The sequence below is a fragment of the Chenopodium quinoa genome, unplaced genomic scaffold (assembly GCF_001683475.1).
Source record: "Chenopodium quinoa cultivar QQ74 unplaced genomic scaffold, ASM168347v1, whole genome shotgun sequence".
Lineage (NCBI taxonomy): Eukaryota > Viridiplantae > Streptophyta > Magnoliopsida > Caryophyllales > Amaranthaceae > Chenopodium > Chenopodium quinoa.
In genome coordinates this window covers 1,128,299-1,155,201 of record NW_018744066.1, presented here as the reverse complement: position 1 = coordinate 1,155,201, position 26,903 = coordinate 1,128,299, and the positions used below count along the sequence as shown (strand labels likewise).

Sequence of the window (26,903 nt, the reverse complement as noted above, 5' to 3'; positions counted from 1 at the left end):
CCTAACCCAAATCCATTGACCTCTCCAGTCCTTGTCTGAAGAGTCGTTTGGCCACATGGTTAGGTATTGGGGCCGGGACTCAATCCGGTACCACCCAGAACCATGGCTTCCGTGCCCACTTTGAATATTTGGCACTAGCCGATGGAGCTTTTTGAAGCAGTGCAGGTTCGGCACATACTTGAAGAACTTGCAGACCCATAAGTATGTCATCACCCTTCGGATGCTGGTGGGAGTTAACTGACATAGAGAGATGTTGTAATGGATCAGCAAGTCTCGGACGAATACGTCCAAAGGGAACCTCAGCCCGTACTGAAGCTGTCTTGTGTACACCCCCACATACCCCGGGGGTGGACGATGGATTCTATCGGATGCCGAGGGCATTCGGCACCAATACCCATCAGCTTCAAAAATGCCGTAATGCAACTCAATTTGCTCGGCAAATCGATATTGATCGGCATTCTCCACCCACCATGGGTAGGGGCGGTTCTTTATCATGGCCGAAGCAACTTCGGCATTCTCCCATTCTGAAAACCCGGGGAGGATATCCCAAAGGACAGCGGGAACTTCATCATCCCGTCCAGAAGCGCTCGGCTCCTCCGTTCTCTGAGGAGGAGCCGAGGAAAGGGGAGTCGCCCTAATCCCTTCAGCAGGGTCAGACTCTGGCCTTTGTCCATTCCAGGTCCCAATCCTGTTCCTAGGATCGGGAATCGGCCTTGCTCTTCTTGGAGCACGGGCTCTACCTCTAACTCCTCTTGCCATTGATTATTTCGAAGAAAAAAGTCGAAAGAAAAGGGGAAGGAGTTCGAATTCGAAGAAAAATAAACTGAAATCAAAGGAATTTACCTTAATCTGAAGCGAAAGTTGCCGATTTACGAGTTCGTAGTGGCAAGTCTCAGTTTCTAAGCTTAATGCTCGGGGAATTTGCGAAGTTTTGATGCGGGTTCTTGGTTTCTCTCTCGAGAATTCTGGGTTTGTGTTGGTGAATAAGTGAGGAGAGATGACGCGCCTCTGTTTATATCTCCAGGAATGGGATACGAGGAGTCTGCGTTTTAATTTCTCTTAAATACTCCACTAAGTAACCGTTAAACACATGATCTTGTGATTAAACTGCCCATTATCCGTCCAACTTCCACAATCATCCGCCTTAACCGTTGTTATCTCATTAATTACGGTTTAAATTCAATTTTTTGGATTAATTAAATCATTTACTTCCCTCCTTTTCTGAATTAAATCAAACCCGACCCGTCATCCTTCCAAATCGGGTCTGGGGGGCAAGTTGTTTGGGTCCAATTTAGTCCAATTGGGCCTAGATATTAAATGATCCAATTAAAAGCCCAAGGTCAAGGTTCAACTCTCCAATTGTGCTAAAGTCAAAGGTCAGCCCACAAAGCAAGCCAATTGGGCTAAGGCCCAACCTCTCCATGTATGATGAGGTATAAAAGCCATCAATATTCATATATTCATTGATATGTTCATTCATATGTTCATTCATAGGTTCATTCATATGTTCATTGATATATTCTGATATATTCCATTAAAGCCTCAAGCAACAAACTCTCTTGCATAGTGTCCTCTTCTTACACATTGTACTGACTTTAGCATCGGAGGGGCCTTCCTCGGCAACACCCCCGAGGCTAGTTTACGTGTGTTTACTGTGCAGGAAACCTTCGGCCCAACATAACTTGGACCGAATCCAGCCTTCTCCGTTTCAGCGGACCTTCGGCAAGGTCCCATTGTTTTCACCCGAAACAAAACTTATTTCCCATGCATGCTTGTTCTCGATCTTTTACTATGGCACTCGTCGTCTATGATCCCCATGTCTGTGAAGCTGCAATGTTCAAATAAATTTACTTGAAGTTAGCCCTTCTTAATTCTAGTCAATAATAAGCATCAACAACATTATTTGAAATGTATACACTGTTTATTTATGCATAAGCATAACTCTTGCACAGTTACACATTACATGTATATACGAGTCAAGTTAAATCATGTTCTCTTCGATTTAATTTGCTTTAGATAAATTGAATCATTAAACTATGTTTTACTAATTAATCATGCTATGCTTGTCCAATAAGGTTACTGAATTTTACTGATTTAAAATTCCAATTGTTATTGATTCAACCTATATAGCCTAAGTACGTAGACACTTAAAATGAACACACTAAAAAAAAACCTAGAAACTTTGAAGTTTGAACATACCTTTTGTAGAAAGAGCCCAATTAAGGTCTTGGTTAATTTTCCAAGCGAAATACCCGTTCAAGGCGTTCCTCTTGGCATAAGCAACCTTGGTAGCAATGGCCTGTGTATCATCGTAAGCAATCCAAGTCGTCCCGGAGTAGCAATAATTAAAAACATAAGAAGAATTATACACAACCTTTGCACCATTTTTACTAATAAACGGCTTGATTTCCATATACTTAGGTGTACCCTCCGGAACCAAAGTGTTTTCATTATTAGTGGCTGGTGCCAATATACCATTGTTATTTGAGTTAGCCAGAGTCCATGCGTGACCGTAAAAGGGGACACCCAACACGAGTTTCTTAGCCGGCACACCCGCCTTGATCCAAGCTTTAATCCCATCACTTCCGCTCACTTTGGCGCCGCTTGGATCATAAAGGGCCGCATGAGGATGAGTAAAATATGGCGGCGGACCATAACCGGGTGCATAAAAGTCGTAAGCCATGACATTCACCCAGTCTAGGTTATCAGAAATGGCTTTGACAGGGAATGTAGCTACGGAATTAGCAATAGGTGTGAAAGGAAGGGCCGCGGTCAGGATCAAGTTCGGAGCTTGAGCCTTTATTGCGGCCCTCCATTCGGTTAATAGGGTTGCCATGTTGTCCATCTCTTCTTTCTTAGACTGTTGCTCCCAATCTAAGTCTAGCCCGTTGTAACCATTCCTCTTAGCAAGGCTTATCGAGGAGTCAATAAAGGCTTTTCGAGAACTAGGTTGGCTAGCCATGTTGTTGTAATCAGAGGATTTTGCGCTCCCTCCACCGATGGATAAGATGGCTTTGATCCCCAAGTTCTTTCGGCGGATGGTTTGAGGGAAGGTTTGGCATCCCTGAGAAATTGTGAGTTGGTATGTTTGTAAGTTAAGGTTGGCAAAGGCGCAAAAGAGATGGGTGAAAAGAGTGGAATCGATGGCTGAGGCTTCGAGACCATCATCAGGAGACCAATAGCCACCCTTAACATTAGCATTCGAAAACTCGAAATGGAAAAGAGAAAGTAAAGTAATGTAGGAAACGATCAAAATCTTAAGAGAAGCCATTATTGTTTGATAATGTTTTGAGATCAAACAAACGCTTTAATTGGGAGTAATAAATAGGCCATACTAAAGGAAAAATGTAGCCTTAAAAAAGTGGATGTGGAAAATCTTGACACCAATAACAGAGACAAGTGCATCCTGCCAAACCCACCCTCTTACAATAGATGAAAATGTTAACGTTTTATATGCTGCCGTTTAATGGTTGATATTTTGATTTTAAAGTCAAGAAAATGATTTTGCCCAAGCCTAAGGTAATTGGGCTTAATCTTTTAATGACCTAGTCAAAATAAATCAATCCTATACTCCTCATTAATACGTACTTCTGAAACACCGTATATTTTTCTTTGGTATTTTTTTATTTATCTACTCCGTATTTATTTATTTTCCAGTTGCCTCTCGTCAAAACCTTACTATCTTCAAAGTCACTGCTTCTTCAATCATCATCTCAGCCTGAAATCGACCGAGTTTCAAAACTTTTTAAGGGAATAACTAACTCCAGAATCACCTGAAACATGATCGATTTGCTCAAATCAGATGATCTTCTATAATTATCTGATTAAGAACATAAGAGTATAGGAATAGTAGTTGATTAGCTAATCTATAATTTCAAAACAACAAAGGAGCAGGAAGACTTTTTCATTTGCTAATCCATAATTTCAAATACATCCATCAACAACTAGCTGGATCAACTGAACTAGATTATGTTCATTTCCTTAAAATTAAGGCAATTGATGTATGATGTTCATTTCCCTCCGAGGAATGTTAAAAGTGAGACATTAACCATTTTGCTTTAGATTGCCAAAAACTTCGAATAAAATCATTGTTGCTCGTCTAAGGAAAAGCTTCGAAGAGTTCGAACGGTATCATTTTGTATTGGATTATACCTGCAGGCCTGTGTTCAGTCACTGAGACGATAAGCTCTCCCTCTGAAAACACCTGTATCTCTCTCTGGCTGAGCTGGGGCAGCACGGCTGCCAGCACCTGCAACTGGACGGGTGGGCACTGGTGCTCCAATTCTCCATCTTGCAACTATCTTACGTCTGTAATAAAAGGCAGTTAAGGGAATTTCCTTTGAAAAAAGTGGATAAAGTAGGTTTTCCATCATATTGTGAGACCATCTCACCATGAAATCAATGATTATGCAAGAAATGTTATATCCATCACTAAAAACTGCATAAAAAGAAACCAAAATATGTACTGTAAAAAAAAAGTTAATCTTGAACTATTTATAAATAGTAGCCAAGAAAACCTATATGTTACATAAAACATGTCACCTATTTTAGCAACCGATGATACTATCAATCTCTAAATCTTTAGGTACCGCTATGAGACAAGAAGAGCCTGTCTCACAAAAGTGCTAGCATAAAAGAATAAAGCAATAATCATGTAACTGGTACAACCAGCAAAGCAAACACCGGTGTAAAAGCATTAGTATTGGTTACAGGGCATGCTTATATGGCTGAAACATTAAAAAGCCGCAGAATGGTATCAATTATTCTGTAGTATACTATCAATCAATCAATCAAAGCCTTAATCCTATAAGTGGGGTCGACTACATGAACCAAAAGTGACTATTCCATATTGTCATCCATAAAAATCTTCCTCCTCCATCCTTACGATCAAATACCTCATTCTCATGCAAATCCCTCTGTAGTATACAAGTATATAAGAAATTTTAAGAGGCTAGAAGGTCAACTTGGAGAAATAAGATGCAAATATTAGCAAAGGAGACAGATCAATGCGGAAAGGATATTTTCATAGGACTCGCTCTTAAGACCACTAAGTTGTCAACTACCTAACTATTTACACAAACCAGATGCAAAAAGATGAAAAATCAAGTGTGACAAGTTGCTCCTTCATAACTTGCTAGCCAAGAATAAATTTCAGCTAAATGCAAAATGTAATATGATCTATAACCTAGAAAGATTTAGAGAAAGGATACACCCAAGCAGGAGTCTTCAGAATCATCTTTCCACCAGCAAGAGGATGAAGTACAGTCAAGAAATAATACAGATGCCCAGCAACAATTCCAAGAAGGTCTGGCAAGATAGGAGAACCAAAAATAACATCTAATGCCAGCATCGCCCAAGGCAAGTAAAATGCCTGCAAGGCAAAACAAATATCAATACATGCAAATAATTTACACCTGTGAAGCAATGAGCATGAAGAAAACAAGAATAAGGACGCAAGACCAGTAAATGTTCTACTTACCTTTAGTGTGACAAGGCCATATAAGTTGATATTGGCAGTCGGAAATTCTCGACTCCATACATAGAGAAGCATGAAGACAAGCGATATTCCACCGAAAGGTAATTCAAAGAAGGGTATGGCATATAATGCCTAGAAATCATAGAGATGAAAAAAGGGATAATCAGTGAAAACAAAGACTGACATGAGACTATGAGACCTCAAAAAGGACACAATTAGCAACCACAACACATAAGCAAAAAAGACAAAGTAACCAGCAAGCAGGTGGAAAATAATACCAAGAAACAAGAATTTTATTGGTAAATTACTTTATTATAAAGAGAGCATTTATCATCCCAATACATTGATTTTTGAGCTTCAATATCCACTCCCAACAAAAGTATTAAGTTCTGCTAAGAGTGCTAACTATATTAGCACAAAGACAAAATCAACATCAATGGCTACCCAAAAAAGAATACAAAACATCATCTTTATACTTACATTAACAGTTAAAAATTTAAAAAGGACTAATAATTAACTAGACTTAATGACTGTTAAGCATAAGAGGATGAACAACAGATATGGGAAATGTCAAATGGTAGAATGAGATCTTCAAACTTTAGGTAACAGAACGAAAATACACTAAAAGTGAAGGTAAAATAATGAATTGCTCCAAACAAACAGACGACGAAAAAGAAAAAACAATTATCGTCAAATTAGTTCTTGGCTCATAATTATAAATGTAATAGCATTAAGAAAGGGTACTGACAAGAGTAACTGGAAGGTCAATCAACAAGGTCCAGCAACATTAATTGCAAGAATGCTATCTAATGTGGGTATGGCTACACCGAATTCTTTATCAATTATACAACAGTTACATCTGCTGTTATCAAAATAACAACAGTTCAAGAAAACTACTAAACGCATCTTATGAGGTGAAGAGAACGAAATCAGCTAGCTCAATTCAGATCAATTATATGAAAAATCCATTAGCCTTAAAATAACACATTCAATCTTTCCCCCGTGTATGCAAAGTATGCAGAATAAAAAAATCTAGATTATTAAGTGTATATGCTATTAATTTCGAGGCTTCAGGTCGTTAATTTCATGTACCAGAAGTCCAGAACCCAAACACATGGTTCCAGAGTACTACCTAATAGTTGGTTATGCATTGCACTAGCCTAAAAACCTTATTTATAATAATTACTTTTTTTGTTGATGTGTTATGCTTATTTTATTATACATCAACTTCAGCAACTCAACTTTCTATTTTTTAGATAGATAGTTCTCTAAAATTCACAAGGGCAAGCCCTCTCTGTGATTCAGAAGGACAAACCCTGCAACACTATATGGGAGTAATCTATCACATTAAATCATTAACCCTTGGTACACCAACTTTTTAATGAAAACAAGATATTCCAACAAAAACAGATTATTGAAAAATGCAAGTATCTTTTACCAACAAACTTAAAGCTCCAAATATCATCATCCACAAGAAGTCTGCTGTACGCCTCTGAAAAGGTCCCTGCTCCAATTGAACTCCATATCTTGCTCTGTTACACAAAATTTAAAAATTAAAAACCAAGCCTTTTTTAACTTTTAAAGGCAAGTGAATATGAAGTCTTTATTCAGTAGAGGAAAATAAGTTACAGGACATTTTTTTCCTCGGCTATTGTCTCGCTATCAGTTGGTCAATAAATTATTATTTTTTGAAAAAAAAATAGATCAGATAAATGGCATATGAAATCAAAACTAGCACCAAACAGAGTTTCCCTTTTCCATGCTTTGTGGTAACGTTTAATCACTAACAAGACCCCCAGCCCAAAACAAGGTCCAAATGGAGGAAAAAAAGACAGGGGAAAAATACAGTAACTCTGCTTCAATTTATAACAAGCCATTCTACTTACATCATTAGCAAGCGAATTCCAAAGTTGATAGAAAACCCACCAAGGAAAAAGAAGTTTGTAAAGAGCCGCCACACCTGGTTACAATGTATGATCATTAAAAAAGTAATAGCTAACAATCAGGTACAGCCAACGAGAAATGAAGCATGAAGGTGCCAATGACTAAAGAAATCAAATCTTCTGCTGGTCACAGCCAGTATGCTTATGAGTAAGTATATTACATTATAAAAAAAAAATAGAGACAAAAAGGCAAGGTTAAGAGAAGTAAGCCACTGGAACTGTATGACAAAGTAAAGGAACTCGAGGAAAGCTGTATTTAACTTTGACCTTGACATAATGACAATGTCAAAATGCTAGAGATAAAACTTGCCTTGGTAAAAAGCTAAACGGAACTAAATAGTGTTTAAACTCCCCAAACAACAATTTAGATCTAATAAAAATTCTCCATTTCCACGGTGCCACACCCCCCCCCCCAAAAAAAAAAACCTGCTTCATCAATCTCCAATATCCTTCTTCCATATGTGCTCCTCTACCTTGATGGTTACTGGAGCCCCAATTATCAATTATCTAAAAGTGTCCACACCTACAAGCCCCTTTTATCCATCCGGAACTAGGACCGCCCAACTAAGCCCATCTCATCCCCATTTAGATACAAAACCCCACATCAACCCAGTAGTTCAACATGTAGTCTCAAAACCTTCAACCCCTTTCACAGGTGCCAGTTGCCACAACTTCTTGTGAAGTTGGGGTTAAAATAAAAAAATAGAAAAGATAAGTCAGGAGCAACAACTTGTGGGGGGGACAAGGCAATTTTCAATGCTTATGAAACACGATGCAGAATTGAATAGCTGGTAAACCCTCAGCTTCATACTATTCTTACCACTTTGACCAGCTTTGTCTAACAAAAATATTATAAGTGAGGAGAACAATATGAAATGGAGGGAGTACTATGTTAGTGATCAATAAAGATTCGCATGCTATAAAAAAGCACAGGGTGCGACCGACGAAATGTGAAATGAGTGAAATCTACCTCAAAATTCTTGAAAACCCTTCCATACAGTAATGCAATATAGTAAGGATTGAGAGCGCCCAGTTGATATGCTGTGGTAAACAAAAGACACAGAGTCCCGTAACCCTTGGTTATTGGAGGGAGTGAATTATACCACCTGAAATGAACATGAACATTAGAGAAGTATGATTAGAGGACAAAAATAATTATAACAGGTTAAAAACTTGCCTAACAGCAGAATGATGGAAAAACCAAATGCTGAAATATATATATATATATATATATATATATATATATATATATATATATATATATATATATATACATGCAAAGATTTGTACATAACCACAAAGCAATCTTATGTTCAAACAAAAAGCTCAGTAAGCCTTCTGAAGCAAGAGTTAATCAATCTGGTTAATTTTCAACTTTTCATGCAGAAGTTAAGCATAAAAAATCTCACTTTGCTCAGAAGTGTTAAACAAAATATTTGTAATCTTTAAGAAAAAGTTGTGAAGCTAAACTTTGGGGCGAGTGGAGGGGGACAAACCATACACAGCAATAAAAAAAAGATAGTAACTACTACTTTCAGTTTTACACAAAAACTAGCACAACAACCACCATTACTTTTAAGTATGACTGCCACTGTTGAACACACTCAACTGTTAGTCTTTTACTGCCAAGACTCTGCAAAACTCAGGTATTCAAGTAAATTTTCTTACAAATGTTTATGGTAGATGGTGTTCATGTTCCTAATAGTTGAAACTTTTCCAAGTATTGAGAGTAAGATTCTTTATAATAAATACTTACTGTATGAACCAATAAGCCATTAGACGTCTTATTTGACAAATCCCAATAGATTAACCTTTAAGTATGCAAATTGACAATTATCAGATGTGAAGTACTCAAATCATGTCATGAACTAATGTCAATATGATATAGCTTACAAAAATCACATCAAGAGAAAATTTAAGAAGATAGAGGATAAAAATACTCACTAAATTTTTACTTGACCCTTCAAACTTTAGCAGGAAAACCTTTTGATGAAGGATCAAATATCAATATATCATAAAAGTGGTAACCATGTACAGAATGTTCAATAACCACATTCTGCTTTCTGACTTTGTCTCAAACCACTATGGAGTATATAAAAAATATATATATATGTGTTTGCTTCAGCTTCCATCGTCATTTATTTTAGACAAAAGGCCACAACCAAATTATTTCGAGGGCTTATAATTGAATTGATAAGGGTCTCTTGGGAAAAAAAGTTCTTAAACAGCCATTACTAGAGCCTAGAGGTTAGTTTTAAACTGCAGACAAAACCAGAGTAATACCAGACTGATGCTCCATCTACTAGCTCAGCAATGCAACTATAAGTGACACACACTCCAATTGCTGATCAAATCCAAGACTTTCATTAAAAGAATTTTTTTGTACACCTTCAAGAAAACTTATATGGTAGGTTGAACCTCAAAAAGTGTATAACATCTTCATAAGTATCTTCAACTTGCATTCGATAAGTCATCATCAGAGCTTTACACAAAGTTGGAGGTAAGCATACCATGGAGAGCACGATCATAAACGAACATTTCTAATAAAAGGTCGATTCTATTTATGACGGTCTAGAGTAACTAGAATGGCATCTTTTTCTAAGGTGGAGAAACTAAAATTCTCTGATGAACCAAACTAATGTACAAGTGAAATTAACTATTTCATCCTGTTTGATTAAAGCTCGTCCAAAAGCCTCCTAACACAACTATGTCAATTTTCAAGTGTATAAACCAACGACGCAAGCTGGGGCAATCTTGATGCTCATACTACGATACTGGCAGCAGCAGTAAGCCAGTAAGATTTTCGAAGCTCAAAGAATTCAATCAAGAAAAGAAGATACAACTGATCACAACCATAGAAATCACTTCAACACCAAATAAATTCCAATTTAACTAATTTCTTTCAGTATCTCGGAATTATAATTACATATCCTGTCCAGAATTAATAGTCACATTGAATCGTTCATAACGAAACATGAACTAGTAATGTGACAACTAAACCCGAACAAAAGGAGAACCTAAAAACTCTCAGTAGAACGTGATTCAGTCACATTTAATATACCATCAATTGCAATTCAACCGCATTAAAAAGTAACTTTAATTGCATTCAATTTCATGCCCCAAATTCAACATTTCAACAAAAAAATCTACTCAAATCAAACATTATAGCCCAAATCAAGGTAACCCAGAAATCAAAATCAATCAACAAACACCCCCATAAATCAAAAACACAATTCAATACCAAATAAAATTACGAATTAAAATGAAGAAAGAGAAAAAGGGTGTACTCTTGAGGAGAAGACATTGATGATGACCCACCAAATGAGTTGAAAATTTGTCAAATTGAACAAAACCCCAGATTCGGAAAACTTCTGAATTGTATCCGAAGAAAGTTCAGAAAGAAATTGTGCTTAACAAAGAAGAATTTGAATGCAAGAAATACAGAATTTTGGTTTAATCATAACCCAGAAACTTCGCAATGAAAGACTTTGTTGACGCATTTTGTTTGTTAACGCATTGAGTATTGACCACGTTGTATTGGGCCGGATTTGCGATTTTTGTGGGTCAAAAAATTGGGCCTTCAAGCCTCATATTTTGGGCTTCAAATGGGCCTAACAAAGTAACAATGGTTCCTTAAGAAAATAAAAAGCTACCATCTTTTAGGGATAACAGTAGAGTGGGACAATGGGTAAATGGAAGATCCGACCCAATTGCGCTTGAATGGGGTGGAGATACCGAGATAGGTCCAGATTTGGTAGGAGGTGGGATAAAGATGGCAATGAAAATTATACGTCATAAATGATGGGGCAGGGCGAATTTTATGTTGAATCCACTTATCCGCTCCAAATCTGTCTTGTCCCACCTCCACCATCGCTTCGCCTCATGCATACCTACTTTTTTTAAAAAAAATACTTTTGATATTCTATAACATATGTGTCTAAATTTTCATACCTACTTAAGTTTAAAATTACTAAGGGCATGTTCTGATCATATTAAATTTTAGTTCACTTCAGTTCAACTCTAATAAGTTTAGTCTAATTTAGTTCAGTCAATGAGAACAGACCCTTAGGCTGCTATAGATATCCAAGTAGTGGAAAGAGTTGATTTTAACATATACCCAATGAGGCTGGCATGATGAGGATGTACTCCTTCTAGCTGTCTACATACATCATTTATGAAATTTTATTCCTGAAGGTGCATACAAACTTTTATTTATTTTAAAATAAGGCAAAATGAACATATAATTATTTTGTAATGAACTTATAGATGTTCTTATAAAGAACATATAGTTGTTTTTACAAAGAACATGTTCAATTACTGTTTACTTTTATGTTCTTTGCATCATTTATCCTTTTTGGCTCTCTCTTTCTCTATCTATCTATGCAAACAAAAGAAATTATTGATCATAAAATAGTAAGGTTTGTTTTCCTCGTCTTATTTCTATTTATTTCAAGTTTAACAAGATCAAATAATTAGATAAGCTAGCAAAGATAAATATCAATAGACCATCTCTCACAAAAATGATCTTTTTATTTTATATTTTTGTGGTCAAACTTTTTAATATTTGACTTTAAATTCAAGTTAGGAGAATGTTACATATAATCATGTCAGTAAAAAAAAAATTGTAGGGCATATATTCATCAATTCATGAGAGTTGAACAAAGCATGCATGATGAATATACAGAACGTCAAGACGTACAATTTACTTTGGTGGAGTAATCGTAGTCTATGATATCATCCATTGACTTTAATTTTAACCATTGACTTCAATTTTTTTTCCATAAAATATTTTCATGGTTTAAACTCGATCTACTTTTTTACATCATCTATGATATCATCCACACATCATATATGATAGTTCACCTTAAGTCAAATGCCCCCACAAATACAAAATAATTAGCCCATAAGTCTTGGATGACTAAGAAGAAAGCAATATACAAGTATGTGGTAATGCTTTCCTCAATTTGGGGAACATCAAGAATTTTGCATTATTACTTTGAAAATTTATTCAATCATGGTAATTATTCAAATTGTATTAGATAGAATTCCTTAATCTTAATCTTGTAAATACAATTTTAAATTGGAATAATTTTAAAATTAATGTTTTTATTGGATTATTTTTGAGACACTTTACAACAAATGTACAATATATTTATTATACATTCAATTTTTTTTAAAATGTTTGTCTTAATATGAAGTATAATCAGTATGAAGTATTTGATATTACTTGGTACATTTACTTTTGCTTCCTTATGAAGTCATGCACATGTTTAAATGTTGTATAAATTAAATTGAGTAGTTCCATAACTTTGTACTATATATTACGTACAAGTAGGTTTAAGTTAGCTAATTGATTTCCACTGATCAGTACAGTACACACGAAGGTATGTATAATAAATTAATAATCAACAAAATATTTCATCATAGGTAATAATATACAAGGAAGAGAATAATTATGTAAAACATTATATTTCTTTTGTTAAGAGTATATATGAGATACTAACAAATTAATTTGATTTGACAAACTTAGAAAGAAAAAAATTAGGACAATCATAACAAAGGCGTGGTAAATTGGTTAATCATTAGTTACAATTATGATATATAATTTTAGGTTAATAAGTTGGTTTGATTAGCTTAATTACAGTAGTTTTCTTCATTCACTCTTGTTGAGCTGTTGGTTTGGCTTTATCATAAAAAGCGGTGCCAGGCTAATTTTCACGTAATTTTTAAATTTTTTTTTTTGTGGGTGGTCCAAAGTGGGCCCAGATAAATGGAGCCCACTGGTCGGGCCCAGGACAAAATTTGGTGAAAACAAATGGGCCCAATAGGCCCAATGTCACAGTCTCCAGGCTGACATTCCATGATCCAGCTATATGATGCGACAACCTTGCTGAGGTGGTCGAGTGTCAAGTGGCATTGGTTATGTATATGGTGATGGAGGCAATTAGACAGCTACAAAGATTGTAGGACTTAACTATATCTCTTATCTTAACTTTTTCAATTGCATAATTAAGCTAATTCAATTTTATGATTAACAAAAATCGCTGTTTTCATAATTGGTAACTAACTAGGTATACAATAGGATTTAAATTTTGTCCATATAATCAATATAGACAATGAAGCGTATACTATATAGTTACACGGATTATATCATTAAAAACATTGTTGAAATTTACAAGATAGGTAAAAAGTAGATAACTTTACTCATCTTGATAATTAGTAGTGTTGGTAATAACATATCTATCTCATTCCTAATTAAAAACAATTCCAAATTATATTTAAACTTACCCAATTTTGACCAGAAACGAAATTGATCAACATGAACCAAACTTATGCATAATAAATATGGGTAGTTTCAATTAATAAAATAGCTTGTTATCAATGGATTTTCAATGACCTAATTTAAATTGACATTAAAGTGAATAACAAATGTATTTGTTCCCTAAAGAAAAACCAAATCAAACTCATTTGGGAATTTGAATGACCAATATGCTATCTAGCTACAGCCGGTCCAAACTTAATTTTAAGGGAATAGAGCATATAAACAATTTTGGGTTCAATCATCACCTTAAGATTTTGGTTAAATCAGTCCTTTAACATGGTATCAAAATCAACATGACAAAGTTACAAGTTCAAATCTCGTTCATATCTCTCCTTTTAAGGGAGTAAGAGGCTAAGAGCAATTTATCACTATTAAATTCACTAATCTCCGAAGACAATCCAAAATAGGCCCTACGTTGCATATTTGCATGCATGTATGGACAAATCGAGGGGACATTAATGTATGATCATACCTTATATCAACAAGTTAAATGGCGGATGTCGCACATGATTAACCAAGGAAAAACTTATCAGTATCAATCAAATTAGAGATTAGCTATCCACGCTGATGACATGTCTTGGCCCCACATTATTTGTAATTTTGTATGATTTGTTTTTAAAAAAATTGCTTCCATCATATTCTTCATCTCTACTAACATTGAAAGTTTGAAACAACTACTTCTTGCTATCCAAATCCAACTAACTACTTCTTTTACTATTTCAAATCAGTATATACTATTTATAAAAAATATAAAGCTTGAAATATAATCCTCGAGTACTATCACTCGCTCGATAATGTATAATTCTCCGTGTATATAGTACACGATGTATTATCTTGCAGTTAATTTAATAAATGCGGGAGTAATTAACTCGATTTGTTTATTTGAGTAACCCTCGAGGTAGGGTTATTTGAAGGGATGTAACTATGTAAGTAGTGATATTTAACTTGTCGTTAAATTTATAAGATAGGGTTATCCAAAAAAATTTAATGTTTCTTCTTAAAAAAAAAATAATAAAATTTGATGTTAGAGCGAGTGTCAACATTAATTTTCATTTACAACTGGAATTGAAATTTGAACCATTGACTCATCCATTATTTTTTAAGAGAGTAATTAAGGAATTTTAACGATGTTCTCCACTTTAATGTATGTATCCATCGATAGACCATTCATACATGCACCTACATACATCCTGTCACTACTAGCAGGCCAAATCCAGCGAAAGGTATGTGGTATGTAGCGTGAAAATGCAACCAAAATTGATGTATGTGTTTCCTACATCAATTTTCAATTTAGGGCATAAAACAAAGAGAGAGCATTGATAGGGTGCACGCTTGATTCTTATACTCATTAACCATTAGCAAATTAAGGTCCCCATACTCCGGTCCGCACTTTTATGGAGTGGTTGCACTTGTTAACGTCATAGCTTTGTCATATACTCTTCTTTGGTGGCTCCAAATAGTATTGTTCATAATATTATGGTTATATTTAGAGCATCACTATGGCATATACATATTAATACATATGTTAGTTGTCATAAATATATGGTGCTTTATATAGAATAATCTTATCATATTGCTTGTCATGAACTACTATGACTTGGCGCACATCTAATATATCAATAAAGATATATGGTTGAGTGCTGACGTTATTTATGTGTTTAGAGTGCTGAAGTGATTAATTCGTTTTTGGCAGAAAATTAATCCATATGTGAGCTAGGACTAATTGCACTGTCCACATTATATTAGAAGAATGGAGGATGCATGATGTCTCACAAAGATTGATAGGTAATTGCACATGTTACCTATATTTTGGTTTTAAGATGCATGAAACACTATATTAGACTTATATAGTTGTATGTGATTATTAGACTCTCCTTTAGTATGACTGTAATTCAACACCGTGAAAAAAGGCCAAAAGTATATAGTGGTATGAATTTAAATTTGTATGACTTTTTTGTAGGATTATTGTAGGATTATACTCCATTTATTCCAATAGCAAACTTGCAAACCAATAATTTCATATATATCATTACTTTTATGCAATATTACAACCAAAGCAAAGAAATTCTCATCCAACTTTACAAATTGAATTTAGACAAGAATAATAATTGATCTTAAGTCTCCAACCTACCAAAATTAATCAACCAAACAAACTCTTTGTTGTTTGATTTCTCATATAAATATGATATTTCTAATACATTGACGCTATTAAAACAAACATGTTGTATGATCCAAGACAGCCTTGACTATCAATAAATAATCCATGCAGATAATCAAATTATATTGCATAATATGTAGAAATTCAATGAGAACAGAATTTGGCACAAAAGTTAAATCTTTAAATTATGATAATTATAATATAAGCCACCAAACCTACCAAACTAAACTTAAAATAATCCAAGGTACGTACTAATTAATTACAAAATGAAAAAAAAGACTATTTTATAAATACAATAAATCAATTATGGGTGTCACTTTTGTAAAGCGTTTCTAACTTGATTTAGAAGATTATGTGTTTTGTTTTTGTAGAACTCCATTATTACTTGTATTTCTTTATTTGTGTGATTAGTCCTTCCAATTAGACATCGTACTACTCAACAACAAAGTGCACACTTGTACTCCATATTTTCGGGCAAATTACAGCCATGCAAGCTGAGTAGATTAGATCATTTTGAAAAAAAAAAAATTAAAATGGAAAAATAAATTGATAATCTCAAAAATCATTATGTTACTCTAAAATTGTTGCCTACTCTATAAGTAATCCAACTTTGTTTAAAAAAAGTTTTAATTTTTTTTTCAATCTTATTCTACTAATGTTATGTACATGTACTTATATTGAAAATCTTACTCATTTATGAATTAAAGAGATTTAGAAATGAAGGTATAATTAGTTAAAGGGCCTCATCATCACACATTCACACCTTCACAAGTATATTTCAACTAGCTTTATTAGTTAGAGAATGAAAGTAATATTCAAGACATAAAATTAGATCAAATCTCATCTATATTATTATCATTTGTGACTTTTTCTAGCCTCAGAACTTTATTTAAATATTTATACAACCACATAAAAAGTTAATCCATCAATCAAGCTAAGAAATGCTTGATCAAGTGTTAGCGGGAGATTTAATTTGGAGCTACACTTGAAGGTCCCAGCTCAAGTCTATAACTAGCTGGTTGTAGGGAGTTTACTTACTTTTTCCTCCTAACAATTTGACCTGGGTTCGCAAATTATTTACTCTACCTATTACTCCGTATTTGTAACACAATAAAACATTATAACTAGGAAAAAATTTCTTAAGAAATACACCTTTTTTTTATATACTTCTTTTTATTATTTAATTTTTTTTTATACTCATCAAACAAGCACTTAATTAACATTTTGTCAATTATTATATGCTTCGAAAAACATAATTAAATAGGTGATATCTTTAGGAGATGCAAAGTAAGATACGAAGTAGTACTCCGGTATGTTATTATGAGTTGATCGGCTATAATACAAACCCCAGCTGTTTGGTGGGGGCGAGTGGGTCCCTTTATGCTGCGCCCACATACGATGGAAATTGGAATCGGCTCCTAATTTCTCGTCTTAGCCAACCTTTCCATTTTCAGGAGATAATCTATTATTTGCGCTAACCTATAACTTCTCATTTATCTTGAGTGTTAGGCCTTATCGTATTTCAGCTTTGCTAAATTTAATTATATTTTTATTTACCTTTTTTATTGACTGAACTGAGTTGAGTTGAATTGAACTGAATATATTATGAGAGCATGAAATTAAAAACTGAACTGAACTGGAAATAATCTGAAGAAAATAGACCCTTAATTTAAATTATAATATGAATTTGCCCGTCTTGTGTGCGGCTTCCACACCGTGTGATTTCTTGTAATAGAATAAAGTAATCTCTATAATTTAACACTGATTGAGTAACCCCTTTAACACTGATCAAGTAATTACTAATTAAGTAATCCTATAACACTGACAAACTAATTTTTATGGTAGCAGACCTTCCGGAATGACCAGTCACATAAAAATTTGTGTATATGATTATTATTATTATTATTTTATTTATTTATTTATTTTTTGAAATACATATGAATTAGTACTTATCTTATGGAGTCACAAACATATGTGCTCTTTGAAATTATTGATTTTTCAACATTACCTATATTGAACTTATACGAAGTGTAACATTTTACTTATAGTCATTATTTTTTGAAGAATTATTTAAAGGGAGAGCCTAGGTAAATGCCGTTTAAATTCTTCAAAGTAATAATTTGGAAACATTTATAGTGATCATAAATCTCATGTCTATGTACTCATTCAGTCATTCCCTTCCCTAATCTCTTCACTTTATCATAAGATTCATAAATAATCGACAACAATATATTTCCCACATAAAAATTAATAAAGATGCAATTCATACCTATATTTTTATTTGGGAGATATAAAATATTCTAAACTTGCAACTAAAAAAAATCAAAGGTAGTATGGTGTTTGGTTCAAGCATATTAGGTATAAGGTGTTGGTTTGGAATGACCAAAGCCCATACTTTGTGTTTGTTTCTTGAAATTTCATTTTTCAAACCCATACCTCAAACCTCCACCTCAAACCTCAAACCTCCAAGGTATGGGTTTTTGAAACCCAAGGGGAGGGGGTGGGTATGGCTCATACCAATACCTTTAGGTTTAAAATTAAAAAGAAGACTATCATTCCTAGATAAAAACCAAACATATGAAATCAAGTATCAAGTTTCAACCCCATTCCACCCAGGTTTCGTTCCTCATTTCAAACCCATACCATTGTTTGAACCAAACGCCCCCTTAGTCTTTATAGTATAATCATGAATTAAGTGGAATAATAAAAGTTACTCTCAAACTGGTCGTTTGACAATAAAATTAGGGTCTGTTCACATTTACTTAAGTTCAGTTCACTTCAATTCAGTAAATGTGAACAGACCCTTAATATACACTCGTTATACAGAAGACTTCTCGATCAAATATACCAATAACGCATAAGATAGACAAAGAATCAAAATATCGTATCGTTAATTTAAATTTCCGACTCCGATATTCCCGGATATGAAGTAGGCATGTGAAATCAACCCCTTATTTAATTAGCACCCTGAAAATATTTTTATTTTTATTTTTGCTAAAAAATGAATGCCATGTAGATAAGACTTTATGATTAAAAAAAACGTAAAAAGGGTATCATACGCAGACAAATAAATCACAGTAAGCGCATGCTAAGCAACGGCGATTCCAGCTCGGATTTGTTCTATTTTATTATTAAAATAATATTTTTAGTGTTACTATTAGTACTCCCTCAACTCTTTATTTCACTCGTTAGTTTCATTTCTTCTCATTCTACACTCTATCAACTACTTAACCACATACCCAACTTCTTCATCATATCATACAAAAACATAAATAAATAAAACTTCTTTCATTCAAACATAACACTACTTCTAAACAATTTGTTCATACTACAATGGATCCATGTCCATTTGCAAGGTTGATAATCGAGTCGTTAGCACTCCAGCTCCCGATGGGGGCGAGATCATCATCGGGAGCTGGAGTCCATCCTAGTACGACTCCATGTTTTTGTAAGATCACATTGAAGGGGTTTGCTTCGCAAACTGCCCTTCTTCCCCTTTCCTCCAACGGAGAACTGGGACATCCCAGTTCTTCGTTGGAGTCAGCCACAAGCGCCCCAGGGTTTCATCTAGACCCTGCGGCGCTTAGGCGTATGTCAGGTAGGCCTGTATCGCTTCGAGTATCTGTGTACTCGGGGCGAATGGGCCAGACCTGTGGAATGAGCACTGGTAAGCTCTTAGGTAAGGTTAACCTATGTGTTGACCTTAAGGGGGCCGAGGCGAAAACCATTGTCTTCCAATCCGGTTGGATGAGGCTTGGAAATGAGAAAAGAGGTGAGAAAAACAAAGGAGTTGATCATCATGCTAAGCTACATTTGATGGTCCGGTCTGAACCGGACCCTCGGTTTGTTTTTCAATTTGGTGGTGAACCGGAGTGTAGCCCGGTTGTATTTCAGATCCAAGGAAACATCAGCCAACCGGTTTTTAGCTGCAAATTTAGTGCAGACCGAAACTCCCGCTCTCGGTAAGCCTTAATTCCTCTTTCTCTCTTATACAATGCACTTTAGCATCTTATTACGACATTTGCTAACATGCACTTTTTTTGAGAGATCGCTAACATGCACTTCATTGTATTATTTCAAAAATAATTCACTTGATGAGTCGGACCATGTTATAACTTTGTATTCCCTCCATTGTTGTAGAATTACTCTAGTTACTCCGTACAAAATTTTGTGTTTTTTTATTGAGTTATAAACAAGGTCATTTTAACGAGTCAGAAGGGTAACACCTGCGTAGTTTAGTGTAAGATAAGGCGTCATACTAATGTGTGTATTTTAAATTAGATAAGATTATTGAGTTGTTACAAAATGTGGGGTCGAAAAGGGAAGGTGGGTGGGCCATAATAATTTGTTTTTGTGTACATTAGTTTGGTTGGTTGTTTGGATTAAAGTGGGGTTAAATGTTTGATTTGAAAAACAATAGGCATGTGGATGTGGGTAGTCTCATCATATAATTGTGGTACCATTTGCTAAATCCAGCTGTGTACCACCTTATCTTCCCGGCAAAATTTTTTGAGTATACCATTTAGTACATTCATATTAGTCCTTTTGATAAAAAATAAATATGTGGATTACATATTCTTGGTCCAATGTCATTTTATTTGTCCCTTTTCTTAGCTTAGTGCTTTTTTGCTGTCAAATTTATTAGTTCTCAAGTCAAATTATATATAAATGGCCAGCTAGTAGCTAATAAGTGTATATCCTTCTTGGTTAGGTCATGCAATTAGGGGAATTTTGCCTAAAATTAGGTTTAAAAACCATCTTCATAATATAATATGTCTATTGAAAATTTAAACTCGACTATAATATCTTTCTTTTTATTGCTTTTCTGAAGTTTAGGTTCAAAACTCATTTTCATTTGATATTGAATATAAGAGTAGATTCTGACCACCGATCCAAAGATTTCACATAGATAGTTCTTGATTAGAATCTTTGTAGCATCACATGTCAAGCAGCGGCCGCTAATATAATTATTTAACAAATTAGAGATTAGTGCTTGATTATGTTTCTTATTTAGCACTAAAAGTTTAACCTTCTAAGCCAAGTTCAACAATCAGAATCTTTGTAAATATCACATGTGAAATTGGTGCTAAATCTGCAAATCCATGCTTAAAGTTGATGTTTCACTTTGTTTCTTGTACATCACTAAAAGCAGCTAGCTCAGCCTGTAAGTTTGTCAGATGATGAACTACATCTTAATTAATTAGATGCTAATGTAACATAATTACATACTAAGAACGTACGTGTCCATGATCTGGACGTAGTTAATGCAGTAATGCTCGTATTAACTACGTAATTAGCAACTAGGAGTATGAATTAATTTACTAGCAAGTTGTGATATATATACAGTATGTTGCACTAATCAAAAGATTACTCAGATACCCCTTTAATGGTGATTTGCATCAAGTATTTAGGCAACTAACCACATTGCTGACGAGGATTAGATTCCCTAAACGTCGTGTTTAGTACTTAATTAGTAAAATAATTAAGCCGAGACTACGATTAATTAGGAACCAGGCTGGTCAAAATAAAGGATCATTAAAGCCTTCTGTGTGATATGCTACAATTAACACAACTACTTTCCCATGTGCTTAGATATTGTGCTTGATTCAATAATTCTCTAATGTTCTGATTTTGTTCTACTGTATAATAACCACAATTTGTTCTTATTATAAGCATGCAAATTGTCTCTAATTAAGATGCAAACCAATATTCAGTGAACTGATTTTAATCACTAGTTAATTAAGATCTGATCTTTAACTTGGTCGTAAGTAAAATTTGGACTATTAGGTTGATAATAAAATAATAACTTGGATATGTATGTTATTGTTAACATTTGATTTAAGTTGCTTTATTAATTGTCATTGTAACGAACCATGTAACTGACCAAGGGACTTTTTTGTGTATGATTTTGCAGCTCACTTCCAGCAAACTTTGCCATAAGCAATAACAATAGCAATAAGAAATGGATGGTGAGATCTTTGTCTGGAGAGAAGGATAAGCCAGTGAGGGAGCGAAAGGGGTGGATGATAATGATCTACGATCTCTCTGGATCCCCGGTTGCAGCAGCATCAGTCATCACCCCTTTTGTCCCATCTCCAGGATCTGACCGAGTCTCTCGGTCAAACCCTGGTGCTTGGCTCATCCTCCGACCCCACGGCTCCCACGTTAGTAGCTGGAAGCCATGGGGCCGGCTTGAGGTATGGCGTGAGAGAGGCCCAGTCGATGGGCTAGGGTACAAGTTCGAGTTGGTCACTGAGAACGGACCAACTCGAACTGGCATTCCCATCGCTGAGGCCACAATGAGCATCAAGAAGGGGGGACAATTTTGCATTGATAAGCGCGATTCCAACTTAGGAGAGGGAGTCATGAGGTCACCAGTTCGAGGATTCGTGATGGGGTCCACGGTCGAAGGGGAGGGTAAAGTAAGCAAGCCATTGGTCCAGGTTGGCATGCAGCATGTCACATGCATGGCAGATGCTGCACTATTTGTAGCACTTTCAGCTGCCATTGATCTTAGCATGGATGCTTGTAGACTATTCTCTCAAAAACTAAGGAAGGAACTTTGTCACGACGATAATCAACACGACATAATCTTGTAGGATTATCATAACTCGTACAAGATCGATTATTCCTTCTCCATCACCTCCGCAGTGACAACCAATATAATTAAAAAACACCAGATCCACGTCGTAAATTATTGGTTTGAGCATATGATTTTTCGTTGTGAGGCTTAAATTAATATTTGTTCATTTTGATTCTTTGGTTGTGTTTTTGTTCTACAAAATCGGCGGATTTGGAAGAATTGAGGGTTGCTGATGGAGGAAATATTTTCTCTAATTGATCACAGGTGGTGGTTAATTATATATGTAATCTAATCAACAAAACTTGTACAGAGAACAAGGATCAAATGAAGTTTTTTGTTCATATAAGAAGTTTTGTATTCTTTTAATTTTATGTGACTGACCAAGCATAATTCTTTGTAGCTTAGATACATATTCTTTGTAGCTTGATTGTTATTTTATTCATTCATATGGTTGGTTCAAACTTCCTTTTGTATTCATTCATTCTTATACAAATCAAACTATATTTACAAATTGCAGTGTTAGACGGTTGATACTCCGTGTCTCTAATTTAAGAATAAAGGCTCATTTTTTTTAAATGTGTTTTCTCATATTTTTTCTTCTCCATAATATAAACGTCTCCGCTCTACTCGATCATTCTACAATTATACAAATGCGTTAATTATTGATCTCCAATTAGAAAATCGCCAAAATTGAATATGTTCTCAATAATGTTATTTCTCCAACCTTTAACCAACACTACATTATTATTGATCTCGAATAAGATATTGTTTGGTGGAAATATGTTAGATTGATAATGTCTTTCCAACTTTTAACCAGCACTACATTATTGATTTCGAATTGAAAAGCTTCAGGTAGGAATAATATATTAGCTCGATTTTGTTGCTCCAACCTTTAAACCAACACTACCATAGTATGTATACCATTGATGACCTATGTGCTGATTAGTGACACGATTGTTTAATGTAGTACCTTTTGTGCTTTTCTCTACACCATAGGCCTTATCGAAGATCATAAATCAAGAATTTGGCTTAATTTGTCTCCCAAACCAGAGTATTGCAATAATTCATGCAGAAATTATGCAATTATTCAAGTAGAAACTAGCATGATAAACGAAATTAGTTATGTAGTTTGACTTTCCTCTGCATTATTATAAGGGAAATTTTATTGGTTGATCATTTATACATGAAAGAAAGACTTTGTAACATATAAGGTACTCCACCAAACAAATCTTTAGACGTGGCTGTTATTGTCATATATATTTATATTCAAGCAATATCATAAATTATTATTTCTAATATACATTTTATTCCAACAAATGAATTATACCTTTAATTGTGTACATAATACGTGCTTATATGACATTACTACATTTGTGTCGTTTATGCTTTATGTATCTTTCATAGCTAAGAAGAAAAAAAATCAATTAGAAAATTATGTAGGTGGACTACAATATTGGGTTATATGATTACTTCTAAATAATGAGGCCAACTATAATCTTCCATGTCCTATGGTAATGTACAACAGTACAAATAGCAACCGCCCCTAGATATGCTATGTCTTGAATTAGGGTAAACCAATTATATTGCTTGATTAGTTTACTTATTATAGAGCAAAAGGAGGGATAGATGAAATTTAAACCAGTGACAACTGAGTTTGTCACATTTGTTATAATTGTAGGATGAAATTTAAACTAGTGACAACTGAGTTTGTCACATTTGTTATGATTGTAGGACACGGTGTCAAAAGACCAATCTAATTAACTAAGTTTAAACTGATAATTATATTGAAGTCTACATTTAATTAAGTTTTCTAGCTTACTCTATCATCATTAATTATTGAAATTATATTGCATGATTAGTTTACTTATAAATGCATCAGTGTTTTTTTTATTTTGGATTGGAAATGCATCAATTTGGTAGGCACATGTAGAGCTATTAATTCGGGTAAACGGGTCGGGTTTGGGTCCGGTAAGAGTGGGTCGGGTCAACTCCGGTCGGGTCAATTCAGATTAATTCCATAACCTATGCGGGTCGGGTTTGGGTTGGGTCATGTTTGAGTCGAGTCACGTCGGGTCATACTTCTTATCGAGTTTAGGTCAGGTTAATAACAGGTCAGGTGAACAATGGGTCGGGTTTAATTCGGGTTAGGATAATTCTCGAGTTCGAATCGAGTTCGGTTTAAGTCAATAATTTGCGGGTTAGAATCAGGTCGGGTCATTCTCGGGTTTGAGTCGGGTTCGATTCAAGTCAATAATTTGCGGATTATAATTAGGTCAGGTCATTTTCAAGTCGGGTCATTCTCGGGTTCAAGTCGGGTTCAGTTCAAGTCAATAATTTACGGGTTATAATCAGGTTGGGTCATTTCCAAGTCGAGTTATTCTCGGATTCAAGTCGGGTTATGTTCAAGTCAATAATTTGCAGGTTAGAATCAGGTCGGGTCATTTCCAAGTCAGGTCATATTCGGGTTCAACTAACTATAAATAAATAATTATCATTTTTTATCAAGCTAATTATTTCCTTTGACTATAATATATATGGCAATATACTAGGGAACTATAGTCTATAATTTAGGAAGATAATTATCTCCTTTGACCATACAACAAATATATACTATATTTAACTCTTAATTTTGAGGATGATGCTTCTTTCTTTTGCTGGCCTAGACCGACTTGGTCTCCCAAGAAAAAATGATTTGATTCAACAATAATAAGGTGGTCTAAACTCTAAAGTGCATTTAAAGTGATATGAAATAGGGTCAGAAACAATTTGGGTTGAAATTAGGTCGGGTCAATAACAAGTCGTGTTAATTTCGAGTCGGGTTAGTAACAGATCAGGTTGATTTTTTGGGTTGGGTAATTAATTGGTATGGTAAAATTCGGGTCGAGTAAATAATAAGTCGGATTGAATTTGGGCCAGGTCAATAACAAGTCGGGTTGATTTCAGGTCGGGTTTGTAACAGGTTAGGTTAAATTCGGGTCGGGTTAGGAGCGGGTCGGGTTGAATCCAGGTCAGGTTAGTAATAAGTCAGGTTAAATTCGGGTTTTGAAGGGTTAAAACGGGTTTAGGTCAATTTCGGTTCAAGTCGGGTTGGTGCAAGTTAATTAAATTGGCCGTTGTAAACCGGTAAATTGGTGCAAGTTGTAAACCGGTAAATTGGTCTTTTAAAAGCAAATTGATTGGTTCCACACACCCAATTGGATGGACTACCGGATGGTATTATGGGCCATAGTAAACATTTCGGCAATTTTTATTTCCGGGCGAAAAAAAAGTCAAAAAATTCCAAAATTGAAGGCTAATATCCACGTTTTTTGATAAATATTGGAGGTTTCGGGGCCCGGTGTTGAAAAGGCTTGAAATTCTATGGAATACATCTTGGGGTCATATAATGCTGTTTGGAACCATATATGATCATTATTTGTTGTCATAAATGTTCGTGGTAGGCTTGAGTGAATGAAATCGGTGCAAGTTGTAAACCGATAAATTGGTCGTTTAAAGGAAAATTGGAAGGTTTCAACCATCCAATGGGACTCCCAGACGGTAGTAAGGACCATGGTAAATATTTCGGCAATTTTTATTTTCGGGCGAAAAAAAAAGTCAAAAATTTCAAAATTGAGAAATTTCGAAGGTTTCAAGGCCCGGTGTAGAAAAGAAATGATATTTTATTAGATACATCTCGGGGTCATATAATGACATTTGAAACAATAAATGACCATTATATGTTATTATAAATGTTCGTGGTAAGCTTGAGTTAATGAAATAAGTGCAAGTTGTAAACCGGTAAATTGTCCGTTTAAATGCAAATTGGATGGTTCCACCCACCTAATTGGACTACCGGAGGGCATTAGGAACCATGGTAAACATTTCAGCAATTTTTATTTTCAGGCGAAAAAAAGTCAAAAAATTCCAAAATTGAAGGCTAATATACACGCTTTTTGAGAAATTTTTGAGGTTTCGGGGCTCGGTGTCGAAAAGCTTTGAGATTTTAGGGGATACATCTCGGGGTCATTAATACTGTTTTAAATCATAAATGATCATTATATGTTGTCATAAATGTTCGTGGTAGGCTTGAGTTAATGAAATCGGTGCAAGTTGTAAACCGGTAAATTCGCCATTTAAAGGCAAATTGGATGGTTCCACCCACCTAATTGGACTCTCGAATTGTATTAGGGACCATGGTTAACATTTCGACAATGTTTATTTATGGGCAAAAAAAAGTTAAAAAATCCAAAAATTAAGGCTAATATCCACGTTTTTAGAGAAACTTTTTAGATTTCAAGGCCCGATATCGAAAATCCTTGAGATTTTCAGGGATACATCTCGGGGTCATATAATTTCGTTTGGAACCGTATATGATCATTAATTTGTTGTCATAAATGTTCATGGTAGGCTTGAGTTAATGAAATCAGTGCAAGTTGTAAACG

The 26,903-nt window shown here is 34.8% G+C and overlaps 3 protein-coding genes across 3 annotated transcripts; 1 reads left to right on the top strand and 2 right to left on the bottom strand.

Annotated features, from left to right (window-relative positions):
* Nucleotides 1-1,687: 1,687 nt before the first annotated feature.
* LOC110690910 (acidic mammalian chitinase-like) lies at nt 1,688-3,306 on the bottom strand. Its single transcript, XM_021867816.1, has 2 exons — nt 2,200-3,306; nt 1,688-1,828 (listed from the first exon to the last, which is right to left on the bottom strand). Exons 1-2 carry the CDS (start codon nt 3,269-3,271, stop codon nt 1,806-1,808), a joined length of 1,095 nt encoding a protein of 364 aa, XP_021723508.1. The 5' UTR covers nt 3,272-3,306; the 3' UTR covers nt 1,688-1,805.
* A 98-nt stretch (nt 3,307-3,404) lies between these two features.
* On the bottom strand, nt 3,405-10,921 carry LOC110690911 (derlin-1-like). Its single transcript, XM_021867817.1, has 8 exons — nt 10,707-10,921; nt 8,390-8,525; nt 7,363-7,436; nt 6,915-7,008; nt 5,480-5,608; nt 5,211-5,371; nt 4,153-4,308; nt 3,405-3,773 (listed from the first exon to the last, which is right to left on the bottom strand). Exons 1-7 carry the CDS (start codon nt 10,721-10,723, stop codon nt 4,167-4,169), a joined length of 753 nt encoding a protein of 250 aa, XP_021723509.1. The 5' UTR covers nt 10,724-10,921; the 3' UTR covers nt 3,405-3,773; nt 4,153-4,166.
* An 8,054-nt stretch (nt 10,922-18,975) lies between these two features.
* Nucleotides 18,976-22,851, top strand: LOC110690909. Its single transcript, XM_021867815.1, has 2 exons — nt 18,976-19,861; nt 21,814-22,851. Exons 1-2 carry the CDS (start codon nt 19,233-19,235, stop codon nt 22,496-22,498), a joined length of 1,314 nt encoding a protein of 437 aa, XP_021723507.1. The 5' UTR covers nt 18,976-19,232; the 3' UTR covers nt 22,499-22,851.
* The last annotated feature ends 4,052 nt before the right edge of the window (nt 22,852-26,903 follow it).